This window comes from Nansenia antarctica (genome assembly GCF_963989245.1).
Source record: "Nansenia antarctica genome assembly, chromosome: 1".
Classification (NCBI taxonomy): domain Eukaryota; kingdom Metazoa; phylum Chordata; class Actinopteri; order Argentiniformes; family Microstomatidae; genus Nansenia; species Nansenia antarctica.
This window is the reverse complement of record NC_137674.1, coordinates 98,015,938-98,035,046: the sequence shown is the minus strand read 5'-3', so window position 1 is coordinate 98,035,046 and position 19,109 is coordinate 98,015,938. Positions and strand designations below refer to the sequence as shown.

Here is a 19,109-nt window from a genome sequence, read left to right as displayed (position 1 = left end):
ATCATCTCTGTTTTAGGGTCTGTCCTGTCACTGCTTTTGTTTTAAATCCATAGGCCCCTTTGTGTGGACTCTCCTCGTGTTGTAATGAATATTTAATGATGTTGAATAAAATGCTTGAAAGATGTAGTTTGTCTAATTATTGCCTATATGACACTGCTATTAGTGATGATTTAGCTGGGGACTCAGAGAAGATGGGGAGTTTATGGACAGTTTATTTGAAACGGCTTCAGATCCGGTATATACAGTATGTTGCAATGCTCCTGTAAAACTGACGTTCATTTCAGAGTCATATCTGAGGTGAGTCAATTTGTAATGAGTCATTTTAATGATACAAAAACATTTAAAATATTGTACAAAAAAGCTTACATTTTCAGATTTGATATTATTAGACATTGAGAAACCATTATTATTGACAGATGGAGATTCTGTTGGTCCGTGACAGAGACTGAGGCCCTGTTTGGATACTCTCAAAATGTGTCTCTATTCCTCCTTCCTTGAAGAAATCACTGATGTGAAATGACTTGAGTGCTTTCACCAAAGCAGTGAGAAGCTTACTTTGACTAATCCCATCACATTAGATCAGTGGTTACTACAAGCAAAGAAAGGAAGAAAAGAAGAAAGGAATGATGCGTCTCTTATGTATCCAAACAGGACCAGTAGCACTCAGTCAGTCTTCTTCTGGCTCTTTTTGCTGGGCGGCTCGCTGAGCTGGACGATGTTGAAGTATAGGAGGGAGCCCAGGAAATGTTGGTAGGCGAAGAGAGACACCAGAACAGGAAACAAATCAGGCAGCTTGGCTGGAGGGTCCAGCGCCACGCTCGTAAAGCTCAAACCAGCCATGGCCACGATGGAGACATAGAACTGCAACACAAGATTGAGAGAGAAGACGAGAGACAGTGCTTTTCAACAGAGTGAAGACATCGCACAGGATCACAACTCTCCCTACGGGCCCCTAGAGTTAAATTCTAATAGAAGTGTGTCTTCGATGCATTTCAAACCTTTTTTTCAATATTCAGTACATTTAATGCTTTAACTGAAAATGTAATACACCGTAAACATGTTAAGCAACAAAAGAAAATGGAGGGTTGAAGGAACATCATATCACATGATCCACAGGACCTTCCCCCAACAACTTGACATGTATTTCCACCCCCGGGTACGGCGAGGCAAACAGTGTTCGTCGGTAGTGGGATCAACATGCTCACGTCTATTTAGAAACCTGCAGTCGCGAGGATCAGTGGGCGAGGAGGCCTTAGCGCCTGCCTGCGTGCAGACCAGCCTAGAGGCCTGTGGGCCACAGCGGCCATGAAACCCTATCGCCGTCACTGGGCCTCCTTATTTATGCCTCTTGTGTAAATAAATATATTGAGGAAACCTGCGTTAATGACACGCTCTATAAAAATACACCTCTCTCCTGATTTCCGACACTGTCCTGGTATCCCGGGCCAGCAGCTCGCAGCCAAGCAGCCTCTTCAGACGCTGCAGAAACTTAAATAAGTGCGAAATAATTCTCCGCTTGGCAGCGGCTTTCAACCCGGGCATCCTTACAGCCGCACATGATCTTTATTTATACAGTCAGAGATGGATCTCTTCTCACCCTGACGCAATGCAGGTCAAGTGACACGCTTAAGTATGTGGGATACCACCTGGTGTGACACTTGAGTTTGACAGGTCTCAGACAGGGGCTACCTCATTACCAGAGTGTGATTCCGACACGTCTATATCCCTACCGACTAAGAACACACACTGGAATGCGACTATCTAGCTTGGGGGAAGAGACAGTGTACGTATCTGTGTTGACCCCCCCCCACAGCAGCGACACATACTTTCCAGCGGACCACCTTCCCCAGGTTGAGCCTGAGGAGGCAGGCTGCGAAGAGGCGTTGGTAGGGCCCCAGGCGCAGCTCCTCCTCAGAGCTGTGCTCCATGGCGGAGAGGAGGTAGAGGCCGAGCAGGAGGAAGCCCACGGACATGACTATGTAAGGCACCAGGAGGCCGTCCTTCAGCAGCAGGGGCAGCATACTGCAGACAGGGAAGGAAGGAACAATAGACACCAGTTATCTCTCACAAACACACATATTTTCCATCGATTAAACCCAGGACCAACTGGAAATAAAAGCTGCGTTATATTTCAGACACACACACTTAAATCCAAACAAAGCCCCGTCTATTCGACAGCAAAATAAAATAAATGGCTTACATTTTAGAAATACATACTTGACCACTCCAACACACCCGGTGCATTCACCCGTCTTACAATAAGTGTGCTTAAGCATTCATTACACTAATCGACGCTAACGAGAGATGTACGTCCTCGACAATGGAGAGGGAAGAGAGACACATTGGCATGGCATGCCAGCTAGACTGTACTAGAGGGGACCGACAGAATGCCCTGCTGTCCCTACACAAAGCACGCTCTGAGAGGCGGTATGCCGACTATGCTGTGTAATCCACAGATATCCTTATACTAAACCACGCGCACAACAATTAGTGCTGCCGGAAGAATTTAACGACAGCTGGTTAGAAAGTTAGACCGGCTTCCTCTCACTTCCTCTTTCTGAGACCCTCACTCACAATCTTTTCCTTGATATTTAAAAACTTTTTTTTAATGATCTCTACTAGATTATTATGTTATTCATATTCACACTTTATCATGAACAACTATTTTATAAGGAGCAGTAGATTTGGACTTCAGTACTTCCTATATTTAGAGCATTCTCTGTTATTGTATGACCTTTGTGTTGTTGTTGTTGTTGTTGTTGTTGTTGTTGTTGTTGTTGTCTATAGTCTGGTTCCCTGTGGTGTCTCCATTGGTTCCACTGCTGAGGCTCCTTACCTGAAGGTTGACACTTGTAGGACCCAGATGGCTATCAGGGGGACGTCATTCAGTAGCAAGCAGACCGGCCTAAATGCACAGGTAGAAGGGTTAGGGGGGATGGGTCGCTCTCTCAACATTTAACATGAATCTCTCTCTCTCTGAAAACACATTCAACATCCAAATCCAAGCAGCCTATTTCAGTGCAGGAGCTGCGGAGCTGGAGATGTGGTGTGTCAGTGTTAATGTCAGTAGGGCTCCTGTAGCCACACACTCACTCTGAATGAGGGCACTTTCCACCGCTCCCTGAGCCCATCATTACAGCACTACTCTTCAGCTATCCTGTTACAGCCATTCCTACAGCCCAATAATTGATCCTCCGCAAACAACGCCCCCCTCCGCAGCCTAGCATTCTTTCCTAATCCGGGGACATGCATTACTGATTGATTCGGGGGACAGGTGGGAGATATAGCTCAATAGTTAATAAAGCAACAATCTGTCTAATCTAGATTAATAGATCAGCAAAATCTGTAACCAAATCCATGCAGTAAAAAACCTAGCGCTCGCAGCTGCCTGTGCTTTTTATATACGCACTGCGGTGTGAGGTAAATGATTATAAACCACACATACACACCCTCACGACACACACACACACACACGCACGCACACTCATACACACTACTTACAATGCAGGCAGGAGGATGGATTTCTCATGGACGTGGAAGGAGAAGAGAAAGAAGGCCAAAGAGGAGTTGACCTGAAAGAAAAATTAGGACAAATCATCACCACTGTCAATATCGTCCTTCTTTGTGATTAGGCATCAGAAACTATCGGTGAAAAAGAGGGTGGAGGAGGGCTGGTTACCCAGACACAGATTAAGCCTCGTCGTGCACACTTAATCTGTATTCGGGAAACCGGCCCAGAATGCTTCAGGGACACTCACCAGGGCGAGTTTAAACTGCCAAAACGTAGGTTTCATCAACAGTTTTACAGACGACGGTAGGACAGCCAGGAGAGTGAAGGCTAAACTGAAAAAAAAGAAAGAAAGAACGGGAATAATAGACTAATCTGTTATCATATCATTCATGGAAAAAGCCTATGGGGGAAACATGAGCAAACAGTCCCTCGCCAAACCCCAGAAACCCAACCCGGACTGTGAAACCCCAGAAACCCAACCCAGACCGTGAAACTCTGTCGTGCGGCTGCTCTCTTTTTAAACACAGCACGGTCAACACATAAGACCCCAGCTATGTGGGAAATGCAACAAATACTGGCCCTGCTTAGGGCAACCCAGCATTAGTTTAACCCTTCAATTGTCACTCGCTGGGGGTAGAGACACAGGCAGGGGGGGTGAGAGAGGGCACCTCCGGCTGAAGGGTAGGGCAGAGAGTGAGTGAGAGGTGTGGGGGGCAGCTGTGTCAGAGGCTCTATTAAAGCCAAAAAGGCCCCCTGGGGAGGGGGGCATCGGGACCCCCAACAGGCCAGGCCCAGCCAGGCTGCTTAAGTGGGTGATGGGTTGTGTATGTGTGTGTGTGTGTGTGTGTGTGTGTGTGTGTGTGTGTGTGTGTGTGTGTGTGTGTGTGCGTGCGATAAGGAAGGGGTCAAGGCCGTATGGGGTACATTTCACAGATCCCACTGTTTGTCACCCCCCACCCCCACCCCCAAATACACAAAGTTATTCACCCCTGGCCATAAAGCGCTGGTGTTTTCATTTGTTTTGAAAACAGATGCATTCAGATAAATCCAACTTAATCCCAGCTCTTAACAGTCTGGCAGAAAACGTGTCCATCTTGTACACACGGGATTCCTAAATTTAGCCTGCCCAGGTTATTCAAGCACGCGCCACCATGACACGCTTGCGCGACGGCAGCCTTCCTCTCGTTCTTACGGGCCTTAGGGGAAGACTCAGTTTTGACTGACAAAATGCTTTCTGTCAAGACCGACACGTTAGCTAGCTGTTGGAATAACAGCGGTGGTGTGAGTCCTCTCTCCCTTGACATTGAACATCTCATCACCAGATCTCCGACAGTGGTCTGAGTGGCCGCAGCAGCTGGGACTGTATTCAGGAGCTCCTCACAGATATTATTACAAGGGATAATCTTATTTTCACTCGCCTATCACACAGTCTCCCCCTTGTGTGTGCTGTGAGGCTTCCCTGGGAAGGAGAGAGGGGAAGGGAGGGAGGGAGGGAGGGAGAGAGGGAGGGAGGGAGAGATAAAGAGATAGAGGGAGGGATTACCTGAGGTAGAGCTGAGCCTCAGTGGACAGGATGGTTCTGATCTTTATCAGGACGTTCAAGCTGCACCATGTGTTGGCCACTTTATCCTGTTGACACACACACACACACATACACACATACACACACACACACACACACACACACATACACATACACACATACACACATACACACATACACTCACTCTGTTTTTTTATGCTAATATTGTGTAATGACCGAGAACTAACAGAACTGCTCATAGATAAAAGCGTATAAATAAAATGTCTCCAAAAAGCATTTTGTAAATTTAGAAGCCACTAATATGGTGAGCTGCTTTAAAAAGCATTCGGGTTTGAAGAGAAAGCAAATAAGTGGCATTGCTTCAAGTTATCATTTCACAACTGAAAGTGCAATAAAAATTCCTCGGGCATTCCACGGAGCATGTGTACAGGAGGGCATTACCACCCTCATAAATCAACGCTGTCAGGGAGGCAGGACGTCAAAAAAATAAAAAAATAACTCACTATGCACTTATTTGTAAACTTGGGGACACAGGGTTAAACGTTCAGAGATAATCAGATTACCCCCATTTCTGCCGGCCTGACAGAATGAGACCACCCCACAGAAGAGCACTGTGTTTGATACCCTTCCTCATTCCAGTCCATGCATTATAATGAGAGGCTTTCTCCGATGTATACCTCCATCAGCCTCCCTGGCTCCACACCCAAGACAGCCCCAAGCTACAAGCTACATCCCCCTTGAAAAACAGGTCCAAAATGTCAGCCCCTCTGAACACCCTTTGCGGAAGGGAAACGGAGGACTCCCGCTGTGATTCATTTGATTTAAAGTTGCCTTAGCAGTTGCGCTGGGATCAGATCTGATCGTAAGGCCTCTGCTGGCTGCGATATCCTATTGACGTAGAAATACATCACCCAGATCAGGCTCTATCTCCTATGTGATGTCTTCTAGTGGGGCAGTCCCATCTAGGGGGGTATTATCTCTATGCCTATGTCACAGCTGCTCCGAGCACAGCTGTGTGGAGGTTACAGGCCGCCCGTCATCTCGCTAGGAGGCCCATCTCCTCTCCTCTGCCACCGCCACGCACCGAAATAACTACCACCGGAATGTCCCCCCCGACACCGCCTGGGGGCAACACATGACCACCGGGGTTCGGCCATGTCGGTGCATGCATGCCGGGTAGGAGTTGCGTCCCTCACCTATAAGCCTGCGAGTGGAATTTCACAGGCTGCAGCATTTGGTGCCATTTTAGTGAGCAGGAACCTAAGACTCGAGAGTGTTGCTCAGTGGGTAAACTTACAACTCGATCCCCACCCCCCACCCCCACCCCTCTCGTCCTCGTCCTCCTCCTCTTCAACAGTTACCCACCTCTCTCTCCCCCCCCCCCCTCCTCCTCCTCCACTCCTTCTCTCCCTGTCTACGTGTCCGGGGGGGGGGGGGGGGCTTCTGCTTACGTGCACAATTTCTCAATTAGTTCAGCCCTGCTACCCCCGCAGCCCCTCACGCTATGGGCCAGAGGGGTATAGGGTCTCTCACACCCTGTGGATTATGTTTGCATCATTTCGTGGACAAATAACTACCACGCATACTGCCATAGAGCCCCCCAGAATTTCCAATTACTTCTCACATCATGACACCTTGGGGTGCCACCTAGGGAGCCGGTAGGAGAGACGGGGCGCAGGTTTCACATAAAGGCCGGCGGCGCCTCGGCGAACCCCCTGGCCTCTGAGCCTCCTCTGTCCCCCGCGGCGGTGTTACTTTACCTCCGACGACACGCTTTCAACGGCGCCGCCAAAGTGTTACGACGGTGCTCTCGCTATCACTATGGCGATCTTGTCCTGACTGATCGCCGTCTGTGTGTTTCATTTCCTCCCCTCCAAACCCTCCAAACCCCCCCCCCCCCCCTATACGCCCGCAGTGTGTGAGTGTGTGTGTGCGTGGGGTACAAACATGCGTGTTCACTTTTCAAGGACACGCAGTTTGCTGCCAACAGTTTTTTCAGATGCACTTTTAACACGCGGGAGGGTGGACCTGGCAGCACACCACACGGCGAGAACACGGCTATGCAATGACGTGCTGAAAAGACCCTGGCAGTAAATAAGATAGATTTATCTGCATCCCCCTCCTCCGTCTAGCCACCCCCCCCCCCCCCCCCCCCCCCCGCCCACCTACATCACTATGACCCCCACCCACCCCCCGATGATGAGAGTGAAACTGATCTTCTGACCTTTCTCCATTTTATTTCTCTGTTTTCTTTTATCCCGCTGGGGCTCCATTTCCAATTGGCTAAGCACAGAGGGATTGATAGAGGGCAGCAGGTTGTAACCCTGGGAGGAGTGTGGAGGGTGTAGAGGCCGTGCGGCGGAGACAGAACAGCGTTGGACGCGTTGACCGCCTTCTGCCCTTATCTTTCCACCGCAAACTGATTTAGAACTTGTCGACGAGATACATTTACACTCGGGCAGAGCAATGATTTTACAGCCCAATAAGTCCAAACGTTTAGCAGGACCTGTGTGCCTTAGGAACAGAGCGGTTGCTAGGGTCTCTTTTAGCGACACCACGCACCTCAAACAGACCACGAGCCACTGGGAAGACACGCTGGAGGACCTGGAGGGCCTGGCTGGGCTCGGAGAGGAAGGGCAGCCAGCAAAGGGCAAAGGTCACTAACACGGTCACTCCAATCTTCGCCAACAGGAACAACCTGAACAGTGAATGAGAGGAAGAGATGGCGCGCGCACACACACACACACACACACACACACAACACACACACACACACACACACACAACACACAGTAAAAAAACATGAACTTGCTTGGGCATGTACATTATTGTCTGCTTCCATAATTACATGTAATAGAGTTAGACTAAATCATGTTTTAAATAGTATCTATAGTAGCTGATCCTCGTGGCTTCTTGGTGAATTAAATGACACACAATCAGACATACGGGTTCATTAACTAAGCGAAGCAGATACGGACGGTAGCTAACTCAAACAGGACGAAGGGTTCATTATGAATCCCTACCGCAGATGTGTGAGCAGCGACACATTTACATAAAAATCACACAGGGACGTCAATGGAAGCTTTGCTCTTGCATCACAAGTGGTGTGCACACATCCCGAGTTAGGGCTTCGGGCCCTCTGTCAAAGAAATGCTGTGAGAGACAGGCCTCAGCTGAATGTCTTTGACATTAGGTCAGGCCTCTCAGCTGTAGCTGGGAGTCTGCTGGTAAAGTTGCACCCATAGGAATAGCTGAGGAGCTTGGGCATGGAGACAGTGTCATCTGGACATATCTTCCCCAGGCCTTCTAATCCAGCTATCCATTTGCTACCAGATGCCCTTGGTACATTGTTACTACATAAACAAGTGCAGGACACCCGTGATAGCATCCAATACTGACTGCCTCAGTAAATCTGTGGCACACATAATTGTATGGGGGCCTGTCAACGGGGATAACATGTTCTAGACTATTCTGCTTCTAATCAAATCAAACAATCAAAGTGTGATGTAAGTGTATTTTGATACTACACCAAAAAAATACTGCTCCAAAAACATGATCTCTCTACACAATTATATGCATATGAAGCCGCGAGCGCGCACGCACACACACACACACACACACACACACACACACACACACACACACACACACACACACACACACGCTCACCCTCGGCCTGCCAGGCCCTGCTTGGCACACTTGCCCAGTAGGTAGCAGAAGAAGGGCAGAGCGTGGTAGAGCTCCATCTGCTTGTAGTTGAGGGCCAGGGTGAAGGCCAGGGAGCCCAGAACGTCCCAGCCCAGGCCCAGACCAACCACCCCCCAGAGAGCCAGGCCCAGGCTCACACCATTATATCTGTGATCTGTGAGTTAACTTTTTCTTCTGTAAATTACACTGTCTTGCACTTGTAGCCCTGTATGAGATGCACTATATACATTTTTGATTATTATTTTTTTTTTATTATTATTTAAAAGCACACAGCCATACTGATTTATTCTGCTACGGCTCAGTCAATGTGGGACATTATCAATGTTCAACAGGTAATGAATTCTACTGTATTTACAGTGGATATATGGCGCTTTTCCACTACCGGGCCGACCCGGGCCCAGCTCGGCTCGGCACGCATTTGAAAAGTTCCGTGTACGAGACGTTTTCCACTATACAGGAACGACCCCGGACTGTAGGAGGAGTTACGTGTCATAAGATTCCCCCTGCTATACAGATCAGCGGGGGGGAAATGCGATAAGAATTATGTCAAAATGCAGCACTATCGTGCACAGATCAGCCTTACAACATGTAATGTTAAGTGCCTGTTACTTGCCGCTTTCACTTCTAGTAGACTAGTTTAGATCTCGCAACCAGGGAAATGCCGACATGTGTTAAAGCCCCGATTCTATTTTTATTTCTCCTGACACGTTGAGCACTGTGCTTTTTTTTGTTGGTGAACTACCGTAATAAGCCTAAAAAAGTTCAACTGTTCAAAAAGTGAAACTTCTCTGCTTTCAGAAACTTTTTGAATTTTTTAGATTGGGCATATAGTTCATGAATTACGATAGTTTAAAGGAACGCTGTAAAATCCTGTCAGCTCCGGTTTTCGGAGCAAGATGCGAATCTATCGGCATTAGTCAAATACATGCTCACATCCAGTCATCCAGCTCTCCATCAAAAATGGCACATCCATCAATAATATTACATAATAACAACTGCTCTGATTAGATTGCTTAGATTGTTTAATACATCAACGGGGGGGAAAGCGAGATGAACTCTGAGCGAGTATCATGCTTCCTCCATTGAACGGAAAGTCCTATCTATTCCATTCAAAGTGTTTTAGCCTTCCCCCTTTCCACTGGTAATAAGGAATTGGCAAAAATAGATCGATATAAATAGATCAACATAATGCAGCACTATCATGCACAGATCAGCCTTAAAACATGTAACGTTAGATATATAACGGAGCGATGTATTTCTACGGAAAGAATGACTGACACGGGGCTCATACAATCTCCGCGTTTATTATAGATACAAGTGCTTCGGTGTCTTGCTGGTAGTCAAATATATTTATTTATATATACAGCATATGGATGTTACGTGCCTGTTACCTGCCGCTTTCAGTTCTAATAGTTTAGATCTCGCAACCAGGGAAACGCCGACATGTGTTAAAGGGAGCAAGACGCGAATCTACCGGCATTTGACTGCCGCTGGACTGAGGAACAGCATAGGCACAGGACATCGCCATAATAGCTATTTTTTTGTTATGCTTGTTGTAAATAAAAGTTCTATGATGCATTGAAATGACATTAAACTAAGATAATACGATGGTTAGCATAATTTTTATTAATAAGTTATTACAGAAACAGTAAGTGACATTTTCCGAGAGCGAAATCTGTTGTGGTATTTAAAGATGGCGGTTAGAGAAGAAATCTATGAACATGGGATGACGATTTCCATTGACCAATCAACGGTGTGCAGCGTCACCTGTCACACGCAGCCTGGCAAAAAAGTACCTTTGGTACCTTTCGCTACCCATCCCGAACAAGAACTATTTTAGTTCTTGTTCGGCACGGGTACCAGAAATGGCACGGGTACTTTTGGCAGTGGAAAAAGGATAATAAACCGGGCCAGCCCGGGCTGACCCGGGCTGGCCCTGTAGTGGAAAAGCGCCAATAGTGTACTGCATGACCAAGGCCAGGCCACCCATATCTTCATAATATGTCAAAATTAAAATTCACACTGGCTACAATATTATGACAAGAGTCTACAATGATATTGCCAGAGTTACAGTATGATGACATCTTTAAAGGATACTGAAAGTGTCCATAGTCGATGAGAATAAGGCCTGGGTAGAGCAGGAAGCAGAGGACAGTGCAAACCTAGGCACGGAAAGTACAGGAATGGTGGGTTAGTTAAATGCTGACAACAGACAGTATAATTGTCTTATCTCTGGTTCTCAAATCAAACCAATCACAAGTCCAGGACATGCAGGCTAAATTAAAGAACCGTACCTTCTTTTTCGAAGATCCCTCAGTTAGGTAGAAACAGTAAACAACAACTGCTGGAAAGTATATCAACAGATCTGCAACAAGAACTGAGGTAGAAAAAGTGTTAGTGACCTTATGATAAATGAATGCCATATAATCACAGGATACGCAAACATGACACACCTATGCAAACACTAAGAAACGTTCCATTTTGCATAGAGGTCAAATGGTTAATCTCTAGTGTTGTTGACGCATAAAACAAATAATTCTACAATATCTATTTTGAATGAACTTGAATGATATAATGATTTAACACTTTAAAGGTCAGTGGTCTCACCTGTGGCTCTCATAAACAACTTATGCGCGGCGCTTTCATAACCTCGAGACGTGTGTAACTCCACCCAGTCTGGGTTTATCAGCTTGGCTCTGCAAGACATCGTCCGTGCACGCACACACACACACACACACGCACATGCACACACACACACACACACACACACACACACACACACACACACACACACACACACACACACACACACACACACACGCACGCGCATGGACGCGCATGGACACACACACACACACACACACACACACACAGAGAGAGAGTTAGTCAGAAGGCAGTTCAGCCAACTTTGGTCAAATGATGATGTGTGGCATCATAGCAGACAGTGATCAGTGTGTTTATCTTTGTGTAAAGCCTTCTAGACGCAGACCTACACATGGGCACAGAGCAGGCTGTGATAGGCCGTCAGAGGGGGGTAGTCCAGACCCCAGTAGTTCAAGTCGTTGTCGGTGGTGTTAGAGTACCTAAGGGAACACAAAACAGTACTCAGTTGTGAAGTCACTTTAACTTTGACACCCACACATATCTTTCGAGTTCCATCACATAAGCGTGCAAGTCATGAGCACAATTCAAGGACAGGTGTGTGCATACCCCAACCAACCAACCCACCCACCCACCATTCCTGAGCGGGGAGATTATAGGTCACTTCTTGCCAGTGCCTCTGAGCTTCGTAGTCCCCGAACATGGGAGATTTGCCTGCCCCTGCAAGAGAGATCATTTAGGTGTCATAGATAGATGATATACTAAGGTTCAGAGATAGGAAATGTTAGGATATTTATAGCATAGCATAGAGTACAGCACAGTGTTTTATTTGTATAGTATAGTATAGTGGATAGTGTATATAGCCTTTATTTATGTAAACCAGCTCTTTTCCCTTCTTGTTTTTTGTATTTTTTTCCTAGCACCAGGGGAGCCCCCCCCTCCCAAATTTCGTTGTTTGGTACCTGTACTGTATTAATGACAATAAAGACCATTCATTCATTCATTCATTCATTCATTCATAAGTAAGAGCCATCACATCCTATCATTATCTCATACTATTGTACTAGCCTAACTAGCACAACAATCCCGGTGGAGTGGTATACCACTCACTGAGACCAGCAATTTGGCAGGTATGCAAGTCAAAAGAACCGTAGGCTCGTTCCACAGAGAGTACACGTGACTACTGTCAACAACACTAGAAGCTATGGTGGAGGTGCAGCATGGACATGATCAGCTGCAGAAGTGGATGTTTCCTACCTGAATATGAGCTCAAGGAGACCGCCCATCTCGCCGTGAGACCGAGCAAAACACTAAGGGATACAAGGCTCCAGCTTTCCATGCCCGGCGACCAGAAAATACGTTTTTGTTGTTGAAAACGAAGCTAAAATAGTATGTTGAGTCTTTTTAGTATGTTTCAATGGGACTGTTGTTTACACTTCCTGTACACGTCAGCCGGAAAGCTTTCGTAGCGATCGCTGATTGGATGGCTGGCTGATGACGCGTCGTGTCGCCCCTCCCTCCCCTCCTGTCAAGGCGGTAAGAAAGAAAGAAAGAAAGAAAGAAAGGCAAGGCCAGTTTATTTAGCACATTTCATACAACAGGGGCAATTCAAAGTGCTTTACATGCATTATTTAAAAATACAGCAAGAGGAGCATAAGAAAATAAAAATTACAATGAATAAAAGCAAATATAAGAAGTAAATAGATAAAACATTTAAAAAAAAGAAGTGTACCAGAAAGGAGGAAAATGAAGATGGCAACATTCTGCTGCTGTTGATAGTCAGTTCCCCATCAAAACTGGCACAGACATTAGTCACCAAGCAAGCTTAAATTGACATTTGTCACGTCATGTGCCAATGAGCTCAGTTATGGCACCTACGGTGAGCAGAAAGAAGGGTATTATTGCCAATTTCCTCTTCCATCATAGTGGAGCCTAAATGTCAACGGCAGGATCTAATTTGGCCGTATCAGAGGAAGTATCCCTGGTCATAGTGGTGCAATCTGTAAGGTTTTGATGCTCTTTGGTAATTTTTAAAATAAATTATGTTAGTATGGAGAAAATGCCAAAGCCTCAGACCCTACTAAATTGACTAAATTGCTATTTGTTGCCAGTGCACTCATCAGCAGACTAGCTTAGTCTAAAAAGTTGAATGCAATGAGTACTTTACTTTAGCACTTGGTGACACACTATCAACCAGTGAGATTTAAAACAATAATAATAATAATAATAACACAGACTCCTAGCACAAAAGTCCTATGTAGGCCTACCGTCATCACATCAATATAGGGCATTTAATGCAAAATACAATAAGCCTATGTCTCACCACAGCGCATTTTGTGTCACCCAGTTAGTGTCTGCCTGGAGGCACATCCTGCTTGACCTTTCAGTCAGGTGACATCCACAATCTCTGTTTCCAAGGAGTAAGGAGTTGTTGGATAAGACACGTTCTTTGTGGCTCACACATCAATTATTAATAAATAATAATAACCTTGGACAACTGCTGATTTGCAATGACACTTTCATTACAATGAGAAGCCTATAACTCATTGGTGCCCATTAGTTATTAATGCCCAGCGTGCCAGCTTTACTTTGTCATTTATTGCTTCATCTCTGCGGCTTTTAAATATTCAGTAACTGCTGTATCTACATTTACTGGTTATGATCATGTGCCACGGAAATGGCCTGCTTGTGACCGCTATAATGAAGGCTTGTGCCTTGCTTGCCAATGTCTGCCGATGTTATATATTATTATTATTTCTATTATTATTATTATTATCATTATTATTATTATTATTATTATTACAATTTTCCCATGTTCACTACACATCCTAGGGTGGAGAACAGGGGAGGCTGGTGGAGGTAGGAATCAGGGCATGCTCTTCGTAATTCCGTTCATTGCAATGAGTCCATCCTCCGACTTCTACCATGCAGCCTTCCTGGTGGTGGAGAGCTTTGGAGATGGAGATGGAGGAATGCAGCTTAACCTGGAGTAGTAATCTGGCAATGCAGCCTAAACTTCCTCAATGAGTGAAAGCACTGACCTCTTGCATGGCTCCCTCATCCACCAGGGAGCTGAAGTGGATTAATTAGGTAAGGAACACTATCCAATAGGTGACACTTGTTGTTGCTACAACACAGAAGTATCACAATAACAACAAGGTAATCTGTCACACAATGATACAAACTGCAGGACCCAGGCCTATTCCTCGGCTCTGCTGTTTTATTTGGTTGGCATACACAGTAAATCAAGCCATGTCATTAATTAGTCTAATAACCAATCCAATCTATGTTTGTGTAATTATTAGACTCATAGGCCTACAGTATGTGTGTAAAGAGAGATGGTTTGGAACCATGCTTGTATGATGAGTAACCTTGCCTGAGTTCGAAGACTTGAGATAGTTCATCAAGTATCTATAAGTGTAGACATTAGCTCAGTGGGCTAACACATCCAGGTTCGAACCCAGTCAGACACACACACACACACACACACACACACACACACACAATAATAAAAGTCACATCTTGATAATGTCAGTGAAGAGAAACACCTTTATTATAACAGTGAGCAATCAAAATGTGTTTTTTGTAAATGTAGTAATGTGGCACATATAGCGTTGGCATCATATCATGTGAAAATGTCCTGTTGTTTCAGTCCTATTAGCTTGTGGCTACTATGGCCTTGAGTAACTAAATGAACGCTCACAGTTATTCATGTAACATAACTTGTGCATCAAATTACATTCATATTTTGTTTGTGAATGGAAATGTAACCCTATTTTTCCGATCTTCATTCAAAATACATTTGTATCAAATGTAGCCTTTCATCAGCTTTAATTTATAAACGTTCTATTTTAGAACATACACCAAGTAGATTATGAGAAGCTTTGAGGTGGTCCCTGCTATAGTGGATGTTGTTTATGGTGCTGTGGGAACTGCTCGTTCTCACCATCCACACTCCCCACCTGTGCATTACCAAAGAGCAGGTGCAGCTGCAAAGGTCAGCGTCGAGCGCAACAACTTTCAGCCGAGCCCCTCGTGCGGAAATTGTGCCCAAACATTTCCGCCGTCATCATCATTGTAATGTTGAAAGCAAATAATGTCTTGCGACGCGACGTGTGTAGGCCTGTGATAAGACTGTCTAAAGCCTAAAAATCAAATGCATTCTTTAATTGTAATGCAGATTGTAATACATCGACTCTACTAATTCAAACAGTAGGCCTATGTCAATATATGTTGTCTTAGTTTAATAAAAACCCATATAGACCCTACCTCTAATAAAAAATACTTAGAGGTAGGTTAGACCCTTCCTTGCATTTATTTCTAAAAATAGCCCACTCTCATTGCACTGTGGTATAGAACATTTTAGGTTTGCAATTATTTGGTTAGACTGGCCTATATAGACTGTAAAAAAAAATAAAAATAACCAGAAGAAAAATAATCTGATTCCGTCCTATTATTATTCACAATAGGCCTATGCAGCCTACATTGCGGATTTCTTTTTCAAAATGATTTCGCAGCCATGTCTGAATAAAGAATGTATATACCGAGGTAATAACCCGAGCATCCCCAGTGATCCACAGTTGCGATGCCCATCGAAGGTTATTCGATGACGTCGTGTTTATAAAAAGCAGGGATCTATTATAAACTTGCACTTGTTAAAGAGTCAACTCTTTCCCACCAGCAGGCCTTAAAATAGCCCCACCATTAAAACCCGTTGAATCTAAACAATTTCACAGTGTAGCTACTCCAAGATAAATAAGATCTACCCAAACCACTCGTGTATATTACTTATTCCAACAGATGCAGCCCTCCATAGTCACCCTATGTAACGCTCCTACCGGGTGGCGGGTAATGTGTCTGGAGAAATCGCTTTGCCCAAGAATAAAGGTGTCAATAAACGCCACCTAGCGGTATTCGTAAGTCATTGCTGCTGCATGGTTATGTGTGTGTGTTAGGACAGTAGCCGTAATTGTTTGTGAACACAGACTCTAGGCAGTCCACCAAAATATGGAGAGAAATGCCTCCCTCAAATAGAATCTATTCTTACCAAATTAACATGACAATGTTGATATTATATATTATTATTTTTTGTAACAAGAGAGTACAATTATGTTGAGGCCTATTCAATTACTCTTTCTTGGTAATAACTGAGACTGCAGGCAGACATTATTTTATTTGTAGTGAGAAGAGAACACAATAAAACAAACTGTAAATTAACCAACATCAGTTGATCAACGTTAGATCATTAGTTTACGGCAATGAATGAGGGATATACGCTCCCTTCGATATGGTTGGCACAGAGTAGACTGAAACAGTCATATTTATAGGCTACTGCGTGTATACGCTCTCTAATGAAACTTGACGATGGTCAGTGACAACATCTGCAAGAAATGTAGAGGTCAACACAGCACATTATTTCTCTCGTTAGCAAATAATTGCATATATAGCCTAGGCTTTATTCAAAAGTAACCTTCTGAATTTCACCTTCTAATCACCGGTGGTACGTGATATATCAAATTGGGCGGTGACGCGAAGCATCGTAACGCGCGTCAAATTTGGTCTCGTTTTAAGGGATAAGGAGTCGGTGGAGGAATGGACACTCCGTTACCCAGTCGTGACGTTAGAATTATAAGGTTCTATCTCCATTTTTGTCAAAATTAAGTTTTTTACATAATCTGATCCATAAGTGTTTATTAATGCCTGTGTGGTTTATTTTTATTTTTATGTTGACATTTTTGAGTTAGTAATTCATAAAATACAAAGGTTCCATCTCACAGAACATAATGGAATGTAAAAACTTTGACGCTCAATATCTCTGAACTACCCGAAACGGAGATAGAACCTTATCATTCTAAGCTTACCCAGGGTCATTGAGACGCTCTGTCTCAGCAGCTTCTCCAGTCTGAAAGTGAATTCAAGAAGACAGCCCTTTCTCTTTTCCCATGGGTATCAGTTAAATATAGCCCCCTAACCCCAGTGTGCCACGCATAGGCTACACCATTTGCTGTTTGTGTAAAACTGATTACCCAGACACAACTGTGAAACTAAGTGTTACTTTTATAGCAACATAGGAACATATTTATATCGCCTGAGTTTCTTTAGTAAAATGATACCGTGCGTCACGTGTCTCGCCATTCACATGATTCGCCTGCCGTATGCATTTCTGTACCGACCTTCATCGATTTGAAATCCACTTTTTAATGATTGTTAAAACGTGAAAGCCTAATAATAATATAATTGATTTTAAAGTTTGTTTTCATACTATTAGTTTATGCACCAACAATAATTTCCTGTTCTGCGCAAAGGCCTGTTATAGTTCAAATAAAATAATGTTGAATCGATTATGTCCATAACATTTCAAGCTTTGAATCACAGAGCTTGAAACCATCACATATTGATGGTTTAAAAACAAATCTATATTAAATTGTACGTTGTTGTTTTTTTGGTAAATATGAGTAGGCCTAGGCTAATAAACTGGCCTAAGGCATTCCTTTAAAAGTATCTGTATAGCACAATAAAATCCATTCGCGTCTGCTCATCGCAACTGCCCTTATTAGCCTATAGCCTATAAAATAATAGTAGTTAAAATAGTTTAAAGTAGTAATGTATTACTTTGTAATGAGAACCTTCTTATATGGATGTTAACTAATTCTACGGATAACCTATTTAACTTTCAAGAAATGCTATGTTTCATTTGACTAATTGCCAATTGGCCTCAGGCAATAAACATGTCATTACATTATCACTTAAGACTGTGATATGAGCATGAACATTTTCAACCTGGATTCTGGCTATAAAGCCATCCCCTGACTTCCCAGTTATCTATCTATTTGAGTTGTGTTTGGACCTTTTAAAGGGGCAATCTGGGATTGCTACATCCTTTTTGGACTTTTAAATTAATGTTATATTGATTATTCAAGAATATAACTTGTAAATGATTCACGAGTTTTCAACTGTTTAGTCCCATCAGAACCCAAAATATAAGATTTTTCAAAACCCCAAATATAAGCATTGTTTGTAAGCAGTGTAATTGGTCAGTCACTGAATCCATATCTCCGTCTATGAATCTGAGAGTGGTGACATTCCTCCAGTCCCATGTCAGCTGTTTACCCAGAAAGTGGCGTGGACAACACGTTGTTATTGTTTGAATCCGAGCCATTTTAATATGATAACATTTGTTTACAAAAATACGTATGCTGTTTTTTTCCCAATGTGATCAGATTATTTTCTAATTTGTTGTACATTTAAATTGGTCATAGTCCTATCAATTCAAGAATGCTGATAATGAAAGTAGATATGTTTCTTTTTTAGATTTATTAACAAATGATTCCAGTTTACAACACAATAGAGCTACATATAATACATATATTTCAATTTATAAACAGACTATTCGTTCAGAACATGTTGTATCTTGTATGAAAAGGAAAGCAAATGTGTTGATTATTTGAACTAGCAGTGAGCTTCCAGTTACAAAAAAAATAAAAAATAAAACATAATAAAAGTTCTTCTAACTTATACTGTTATACAGTTCAAACAACAAAAATAAAATAGGTAAAATTCAAACAAGTAAAATCATTTCTTTTTACAAATATTTACAAATATTACCTGTACAGAAAGCATTCCGTTTCTTTTCTTTCTTTTTAGAGTTTGTACATGGCTACAGTTGGGCGGACAGTGTCCAGTGCTGCCTAATTCGTGCTGTACAGTCTTCCCCCCAGTCTCAAGTCTCTAGAAAAATATTCGTTT

General features: G+C 43.7%; 1 protein-coding gene across 1 annotated transcript; it reads right to left on the bottom strand.

The window, feature by feature from the left end:
• Window positions 1–428: 428 nt before the first annotated feature.
• On the bottom strand, window positions 429–12,736 carry alg6 (ALG6 alpha-1,3-glucosyltransferase). Its single transcript, XM_080532200.1, has 14 exons — window positions 12,621–12,736; window positions 11,999–12,083; window positions 11,756–11,845; window positions 11,370–11,458; window positions 11,057–11,139; window positions 10,860–10,924; window positions 8,724–8,909; window positions 7,617–7,752; window positions 5,055–5,140; window positions 3,759–3,843; window positions 3,502–3,572; window positions 2,837–2,905; window positions 1,827–2,022; window positions 429–861 (listed from the first exon to the last, which is right to left on the bottom strand). The coding sequence occupies exons 1-14, from the start codon at window positions 12,700–12,702 to the stop codon at window positions 664–666; spliced, it is 1,521 nt and encodes a 506-aa protein (XP_080388326.1). The 5' UTR covers window positions 12,703–12,736; the 3' UTR covers window positions 429–663.
• Between the last annotated feature and the right edge of the window lie 6,373 nt (window positions 12,737–19,109).